The sequence below is a fragment of the Mesitornis unicolor genome, unplaced genomic scaffold (genome assembly GCF_000695765.1).
Source record: "Mesitornis unicolor isolate BGI_N332 unplaced genomic scaffold, ASM69576v1 scaffold11633, whole genome shotgun sequence".
Lineage (NCBI taxonomy): Eukaryota > Metazoa > Chordata > Aves > Mesitornithiformes > Mesitornithidae > Mesitornis > Mesitornis unicolor.
This window is the reverse complement of record NW_010176715.1, coordinates 38,985-48,355: the sequence shown is the minus strand read 5'-3', so window position 1 is coordinate 48,355 and position 9,371 is coordinate 38,985. Positions and strand designations below refer to the sequence as shown.

General features: G+C 38.6%; 1 protein-coding gene across 1 annotated transcript in view; it reads left to right on the top strand.

Moving 5' to 3' along the window:
• Positions 1–3: 3 nt before the first annotated feature.
• The window catches only part of LOC104538565 (obg-like ATPase 1), a gene marked incomplete at both ends in the record, with an annotated part of 13,459 nt that continues 4,091 nt past the window's right edge, over positions 4–9,371 (top strand). The window contains 2 exons of the mRNA XM_010181810.1: positions 4–89; positions 1,907–2,050. Coding sequence (XP_010180112.1) covers positions 4–89; positions 1,907–2,050 — 230 coding nt within the window. The remainder of the gene's footprint in view (positions 90–1,906; positions 2,051–9,371) is intronic.

The following is a 9,371-nucleotide window of genomic DNA, read 5'->3' as shown; positions in this document are numbered from 1 at the left end:
AAGGGAGGCGACGGGGTTAAATCGCACCCGATCATCGGAAGGTTTGGGACGTCCCTGAAGATCGGGATCGTCGGGCTACCAAACGTTGGGTAAGTGCGCGGGGGAGTGCGGGTTTGTGGGCCGGCGGCGGGGGGCAAGGGAGCAGGCAGGGATCGCCAGGCAGGCCGGGGCTCCCCGCTCTCCCCGACTTTGCTTCCGCTCCAGGTAGAGTGACCTGACACAGTTCCTGGATGAAGATAGGTGCCGGTAGGTGCCTATAGGAGCGGAGGAATAGAAGTGAAGTCTTTTCACTGATGGCGTACGTCTTTAACTTGAACTACTTAATAGGTGGGGCGATGGTATAACATGAGGCTGGTATGTACAGGCCTGGACAAGATAATAGTGAAGAATTAAAAGAAAAAATGAGTTTTAGAAGTTGCTGAGTTTTATAACGTACTAACTTTTGCATTTCCTTGCTTCCACTCTTATGTATGTTTAATGCACATTTTTATGCACACGTGTACGTGCATACTAATTCCTTTAATTTTTTTTTTAGAGGATAATGTGCACAGGAAAGGGTTGATGATACCTTAACTGTCATTAGCAGCTAAGAGGACTTTTATTCTTGAAACTTCTTTAGAGATTGTAATGAAAGAAGTTGTGTAAGTTTGGGAGAGATGATGGAAGAGGAATTGTTTGTCTCTGTTATGCTTTTCATCTGTGGTTGTTATGGCTCCTTAAAGGAGCTGTATACTTCAGGCACTGAAAAAGGATAATGAACTACCTGGAGAATATCTGTGTGAAACTATTGGTATTAATCTGTGTATCTTTTTTACTAAAAGAAGTTCTCAGCATTCTCAAACTTTAAGTCTTTAAAACATTAAAGTCTATGAGCATGTCTCAGAGCCATAAGTACTTCTTTTTTGTCTTTTCATTACAATTCATTTTATTTTTCAGTGAGTAGGCAAGTTGCACACCAGAAAGGAAATCATTAACAATAACATATATCATGCAATGGGGAAAGTAGCATTTGTGGTTATGTTGTGATGTAACTTTTAAAGAAAATTGGGACTGACTTTTGAGTATGTTGGCTGTATGCACGGCAGCTTTTGGATTTCCTCTTCTTCCCCCAGTAGCTGAGTAGTTATGTGAAACTAAAACAGAACAAAACAAAAAACCGAGTATTTTTGATAGAAGATTCTGGACTTGATTAAGAACTTTCTCTCAGTAATAACTCAAGAATTGATCTCTTTTGGTTTAATAAATGCCAGCTAACAAAAGAATCTGCTACTTGATTTAAGGCAATATATTCTTTTTCCCCTCATAGGACTTGCAGGTTTTTTTCCATTGTTAAATACAGCAAGGATGAAAAATGTTTGGTAAGGTAGAACAGTATCTTCATATTCACAAAAGAGTACTTGTAATTGATTGACTGATGTGGTTTGCTTTCTGTACCCCTTTTTTTCCTCTTGATTGCTGACTTTTATTGCTTAGATACTGAAACTGCTAATACATAAATCTGAAGAAACAGTGCAGTTGTGGAAACAGCTGGTGAGTCTTGGCAGAACTAGCTCACTCAAAACAAGTTTTAAGTGTCCTTACCCGTTTCTCACTTTGTGCTTGAGGAAAATGAGTAGTGGCCAGTAGAACTGTGCTTTGGTTTTGACTTAAAATTACTTCGCCAACTGACATGTGTGATGTAGTCATTTAGGGGAATTTTCAAGGGCAAGGAAGAAAGGTTTCAATGGGTCATTCTGTAGGTGTATTTGAAAGTATCCTGTACTAGAATCAGGGCAATGATCACTGTTGTTGAAGTGAAGGGAAAGTTCAGCATTGCTGTTGGGTTGGAATAAGATGTGTTTCTATCCAGCCCTTTTAGATGCTTCTGATTTGAACTTCTTCAAGAACATGTGTATTTCATTTATAGGAAATCGACGTTTTTCAATGTGTTAACAAAGAGTCAAGCGGCAGCAGAAAACTTCCCTTTCTGTACTATTGATCCAAATGAGAGTCGAGTACCTGTGCCAGATGACAGATTTGACTTCCTCTGCCAGTATCACAAACCTCCAAGGTAACGCAAACTCTTAATGTTTTTTTTTCTTCAGTTAAGCAGCTGAATTAGTATTACTGAACCCAAAAATTTCATAGAAATTTAATGCAACTATAATGTCTTTAATTAAGATTTTACTGACATCTGTTTTAGAATGTGAAATGATAGATGTACCTAGATTATGTATTTGCCCTTCACCCCATATGACCTTTGTGTTATGAGAATGAGAAATCTAGGAGCTCTTAGTCATTGCTCAGCACCATTTGGTGCTTGATGTTCCTGTCTTTGAAGGTTGTGACTCCCAGGTGACTTGGAGGATCTTCTGAAGATATCTGGAAAACAAACAGTAGCGGACATATCTAATGTTTCATGAGATTGCTCATTTGTAAAATTTCCACCTTATGTTTTGTATTGTTCAGAATATTATATATGCTGTAGGTAGCCAAACCAATATCTATCAACTGTCGTGGTTTAGGGCTGGGCCGGCCACTAAATCCTGGACAGACGCTCTCTATTAACTCCTCTCCCCTCCCCAGAAGGGAAGAGAAAAGAGAATAAGGGAGAGAGACTTTATGGGTTGGAAAATAAAACTAACGGATTTAATGAAACAATAATACTGATACTACAGATAATATTGTAAATAGGAAAATAATGAAATATATACAAATATGTACAAATATATAGATACAAATATAAAATCCTTCCCCCACCCTCCCCCCAATGACGTATACATCACCAGAGGCTCTGCAGAGCCGGGCACTGGAAAAGTCCCAAACTGAACTCAGCAGCAGGTGGGAGCAGGATTCAGGAACACACGGATCGGGATCAGAGGCAGATGAACCAGCAGGGTTCTGCTCAGACCTCAGCAACTGCAGGATCGAGACGGCGGAAGGGTCTGAGTTGGAAGGGCTCCAAAATGGAAGAAGGGATCGAGACCCTCGTGGTCTCTCAGCTTTATACTGAGTATGACATATATGGGATGGAATACCTAGTTGGGCAGTTTTGGCTCTGCTTCCCCCCCCATAGGTGTAGACACAGCACCCGTGGTGAGACAATTGACCTTGAGCTTATCTTCTAGCAGCCCATACTGAAAAAACCCTTGCTGCTAGTTTCAGCAAGTTCAGCCACTTAAAAGAGACTGAGCTGAAAAGTAAAATCACTAAATAGAAAGTTAGTTCTATTTAGCTCAAACCAGGACATCAACATAGCCGGGTCCTCAGTTTTTTGACAGTAAGCTTTATGGACAGCCTTTTTCCCCCTTTACTCTTTCTCTTCTTTTTATAGGCTCTGCTACTTGTTACTTGATATATTCAGGGATGTTCCTAGAGAATGTCTCTTCAAATTGTTTCCTTGTTCTAGGATTGTATTAATTTTATCACATCAATGGTTTTTGCTGTTGACTCTTCCCATAATCTGCTCTATATGTTCAGTGTGGGAACTGGATTTTTGATTAAACAGCAGAACTTAAGGTACTTTCAGAAGCCAGAAGCTCAAATAGACACTTGTGACTTGTTAATTTCAGTTTCCAGTTACTTGCAGAGGTACCTTGAATAAAGTGAGTGTACATAAATCTATAGGGCAAATCAGCGTGCACATCTGTGCATTTGTTCAACACGTGGGCCTCAGTTTTGGAGCCAGATCACACCCACAATTCAAAAGATTGATTAGTCAATGATCAAAAATCCATTTGTTAACTTAATTTTTCAGATCCAAACAAGTTGCTTTGGTCTGTAATTCCTCTGCACTTTTTAAATATTAAAAAATGCATTACTATGGAGATGTTTGTTTAGGTGGATTATTATAACGTATCTTGTTTTTCCTGCTCAAGTGGGTATTGAGCATATGTGTTACTGTACGGATCATAAAACAAAACTGCTGAATTTGAGACAAAACTTTCTGGCTCTTGATTGTGCAGAGGTAATGGTGTGGCTTTTAAGTTTTGTTGACTGATTTGTTCTATATTGCAGTGTTATTGCTGCTTTGGTCACATCAATAATTTTTTTCTCACTTAGATATGACTGGCTACTTCTAAATTAATAGTTGAATTGACAATGAGATTATTACCTCTTTCCTTACCCTGTCTTTGGCCATCTACCCTTACAAGGAGTGCTTAGATTGTAAATACCTGTATGTGTGTTCTCCAGCTCACAAACTCTCTCTCAAAAAAATCACCCTTAAGTATTAATGAAAATAATATTGAATAAAAAGATGGATATAAATAGTAAATCAATGTTCATTTGAATCAACTTTCATCTTAAAAAGTGTCAGAAGTACTTGTTACCTAAAATCAATGGATGTGGGGTTTAGTGGGTAGTTACAGCTCCTGAGTTCACTTACGCTGCTTATACACTTTTAATATTTCACGATAACAGTAATAAAGCAATGATAGGTGCAATAGCGTAGTAGACTGAGGTAACTCTTCTTGGGCTGTTTATACTTGTTTATCTGAGACTCAGAAAAATTGCTATGGTCATGAAGATAAACAACTGACTTGTAATTTGAATTCCTTTATTTCTCTTGTATAGTCTTGATTTGTTCTTCATCTTTATGTAATACTTTCTATGTTAATTTTCTACTTGTTTGGATTAGTAGACGTAATCAATCTGTGTATGCAGAATGTTTTATAAACAGTGGGTTCTCTTTAAATTAGACTCTTGTCTAGCCTCAAGATTTTGTCTTTTAAAATCTAAAGCATTCAGGTTTTTATTTCTCAAATGCTACACTTAGTCATCACGTAACTGCAGTCATTTGGGAGGTGGGGAAAAAAAGAGGGACTTTGTCTTAACTAAAATAATGCATGACAGGCCAAAGTGTTCTTGCCTTGATGCCTGCTGTGAGTGAGGGAAGAGTGGGACTGGGCCAGGCTGGCAGTCACTGTGTGTCAGACTGAGCTGAGATTGCTGCTGCTGTGGAGAGATGGACTCTATAGCCGAGAGTATTGTTAGTATGAGTTTGCAACTGTTCTGCCATTGGAGGAAGAGTTAGGCTCTTCAGGTACCACTTGTTGCTTGAAGATCTGTTCTGATCTCCAGAAGAAGAAAGCGTCAGCTTGGATGGGACTGGTGCAGAGTTACTTGCTAGCCCGTGCTCAAAGCTTTCTGGAATTACTTAATTGGAAATGTAAATGTTTGTAAATGGAATAATGTAGGCAACAATTTAGAGACTGTTACGTGAAGGTAAATCTGTACTTAAAAGATTAACGTACACTGCCAGAACTTAAAACCTATGCTTTCTTTTCTTTCTGCAGCAGTGGATGATGTATATAACTGTTAGCAATGAGTAAACTCAGTGATATAGATTGTACACAGAAGGGGGGCTCCAAGAACTTCCAATAAAAACTGCTGTGTCACTGCCAAATTTCCTTGAGCTTGAATGTTACCTGTTGCTCACTTTCTGGTGTGAATGAAATTGAGGATGTTAAAAAAGAAAAAAAGAGACCTTAATATATTAAAAATAATTCTGAATGCTGCTATTCTAACGTCTTAGTTTATATTCTGTTGCTAACATAATTTATGTATTTGTTGTGGTTTAGGGCTGGGCTGGCCACTAAATCCTGGACAGATGCTCTCTATTAATCTCTCTCCCCTACCCAGAAGGGAAAAGATAATAAGGGAGAGAGACTTTATGGGTTGGAAAATAAAACTAACAGGTTTAGTTAAACAATAGGAAAATGGAATATATACAAATATGTACAAATATATATACAAAACCAATATAAAATCCTACCCCCAATCCCCCAGTGATGATTACATCCCTAGAGGCTCTGTGGAGCAGGGCACTGGAAAAGTTCCAGACTGGACCCAGCAGCAGGTAGGAGCAGGATTCAGGAACACACGGATCAGGATTGGAGACAGACGAACTAGCAGGGTTCTGCTCGGACTTTGGCCATGGTGGGATCAGAAGAGCCGGAGGGCAGAAGGGTCGAGACAGAAGGGAAGGATCTAAGATGAGAGGGTTGAGACCTTGTGATCCCTCGGCTTTATACTGAGTATGATGTATGTGGTATGGAATACCTAGTTGGTCAGTTTTGGGTCCGCACCTCCCTGTAGGTGGCAGATACAGCACCCATGGTGAGACAGTGACCTTGTGATGATCACTTGTAGCAGTACACGCTGTCTGGAAAAATGTGCCGCAAGTACAGCCACTTAGAAGAGACTGAGCTGAAAAGTAAAATCACTAAATAGAAAATTAGTTCTATTTAGCTCAAACCAGGACAGTATTTAAACTATTTGTTAGTTTTAAATTTTATACAATGTTCAGTGACAACTTGTATTTGTTACGTTGTGCCAACAAGGAGCTTTTTCAGAAAGGAAAGACTGTTGGCTCTTTATTTTGCTGTCCTCCTACCCTTGTTTCTCCAACACTGGTACTTTCAGGAAATGTTTGATGGTCTAATGATGAAATTAGTTCCAGTTTAGTAATTGGAAAGAGAATATTTTCTTTGGACTGATTCACTTCAGCAGGGACTAAAGCAGAAAGGTGTGTTTTTATTTCCCCCCCCCAATCTACAAATCTTAAGCAGGTAGCAGAGGGTGACATCTGCTAATTCTAAAATGGAAAAGAAGTGTTCTTCCTCTCAGCAGGTAGCTCCTGCCTTAAAAAAAAAATGGGACTTGGAAGCCAGACACAGTTGATCTGTTTACTGCAGTTAATATTTTAACAGGATATTTTGTGTTTAGAAGTGATGAATTTCTTACACGAGAACAGAACTGCGTGTAGCACATCTAAAGAAATTTTAGTAACTTAATAAAAGTTTTAATGAAGCTATTCTGCATTTTTTGTTCTAAGTTTCAGTAAGATGCTGCTTAATCACCTTAAGCCTGAAAATATCTGATGTCACTTGGACAAGTGATTTGTGTCCTAACTTGGAAATACCTTGGAAGCCTCTGAGTACATATATATAAACGTGTGTGTGTGTGTGTATACACACACCCACCAGGCCTAGCCCATACAGTCCTGTCTGCTAGCACAGCTGTAGCCTACTATGCCTGACCAGGAAACGTGTCTCAGTAGTGACATTTGATTCAAGCCTCAAAATGATACTGAGTGAGGGAATGGAGGAAACTGCTATTTCATATTTTTTAATTATTTTTTTTAATTTTGTGCCCCAAATAATCTCACTGCAATTATTTACATTATTTCTTCTTTACTTTAAGCTTTATAATTAGAAGAAGCACTCAGGTAGAGGCAAGGTAAGCCAAAGCTGTGTTTTAACTGTAAATGGTTAAAACTGAAGGACTGTATTGGCTGATTGTTTTCACACAGGTTGATTACTTTAATTAAAAAAGTGATTTTAAAGTCTATGTTTCTGCTTTCTCCTCTGGTTAAAATCAAACGAGATTATAGGCAGGAATGAGTAAAATGTAAGTAGTTAGGTTCATCCTTTCTCAATTATCAGTATTCATTTAATTCCTTGTTTGTTTGCACCTGTAATTGGGTGCGATGCCTTGCAGATGTGTTCACAGAACACAATGTTTATTGCAACCACAAACATTTCTATTGAACTTGGACTGTTTTTAATCTATCTTGGATGTCCTTTTCAAACTGAAAATTTAAAGCAGTCCTTGTTATGTAAAGTGCAACTACCCATCTTCAGCTCTAGCACTGTCCAGTGTACTTCAAGATCTCTGTCCTTTTTGTCAGCAAATAGCTTTTGTTTGGTCTTTGGCATTGTAGATTGTTAAAATTCACACATTCAGGTCTTTAGTGTTCAAGTGATGGTTACTGAACTAACTCAGAGTAATTTCTGTTGTTTTGGTTCTGAAAGTCCTGTGTACTATTGAAGAAAAGTTCTCTTGTAGTAGGATAGCACACTGAGATACTTGATAAAGTTTTGAAGTAGAAATTATGTAATCAGTTAGTGGGAAGTACTACTCAGAAACCAGGTTAGCAGTGGGACTCTTTGAATGACATCATGTGGGACTTACTCTAGGTTTAAAAAGAGCATTTATGCAAATGAAAACCACCGGTAATTCCAGAGTGAAGCACAAATAACTTCTCTGGATGTAACTCTGACATATCAGCATCTGTAAGAGAATCCCAGTTTTTACAGAAGGCAGCTGAAAATTGGCAAGTATATCCTGTTGTTAATGTGCTTCTTCCTCTGGTGTTACTGAGTTTGCCTACTCCTGGGTTCTGAGCCTGTGTAAATCAGCTCGGCTGTGATGCTTGTTCTAGCATTGTAAATGAACAGTTTGCCAGCAGTGAATGCCAGACCTTAAGTGGTGACTTGAGCCACCTTTTCTGCCTGGTGGGAGAAGGTACGATTGAATTAGCTGTATTTTGTTAGTGTAATAACTTACCAAATAGTTTGGGAATGCAAGCATTTGATATACACAGGGCACTGAGTATGTGGCTTAATACACATTGAATCTTTTACCTTTTTATTATTAATGTAAGTGAAATTTAAATAGTAGATTTTTCACTTCTGGTTCATGTGCTATTAGGTTTAAGTCTTGTTTGTCTGTACCATGGGAAAAAATGCTATTAATGAGTTAGTCTTGCATAGAAGTGACCAGGGTTCATCTGCTGTACGTAGTTCTTCAGATGCAGATTCCTTTAATTACCCTGTGAGGTATTTTGTTTACATTGCTCAGAACCGCTTCCAAGATTGACTGCAGGAGCTGTAATAGGGAGTACAGCCTCCTGGAAGAGGGAGGGACAGTGAACTGCTCTGTTCTGTTTGGAAAGGAGACAAAAGAAGTTGTCACAAGATACATGTTCTCCTTCTGCATTTCAACTTTTACTTCAGGTCATTTGCAAACTCTTAATGGATGACTCCTGTTTAAGTTACATGAGTTTCTGGTAATAAGATTTTCCCTTATCTAACAGATTTCAAATAACAGCTTTTAAAGGCAGAAGAGCCTGTGCTGGAAGCAGGAGATTAGTAGCACATTTGGCTTTACTGAAGAGAAAAGGAAGAGCTGGACATTTTACCCTAATACTGTATAATCTGGTGGTTTTGGCATGTGTGACCTAGGATCAGCTGCAGTTTGAGTTGAGAGAAATTTCTTGAACTGTTCAAGAAATGAATACAAAGTGTGTGTGCTACAAGAATTACCAACCAGGCTTACTGGAAAATTGCTGCATTTTTAACTTAGTTGAAGCTCTCACGTGGCTTTTCAGGGTCTCCTGATGGATGTGAGATTTCAGTAAACTGTAGGAAATGCTGCAGAGAAATTATTGGAGTATTGTTTTTATTGGAGAAGAGAGTTTGTGGAAACCCAGGGAGAGAAACAGCATTTTGCTTATAATGTTTCAGTCTAAGTCAAAACTTCAGGTATATGCTGCCTGCAAGGTTTCTCAACTAAACAGTTACTTGTGGAAACTCAAGAAATAAATG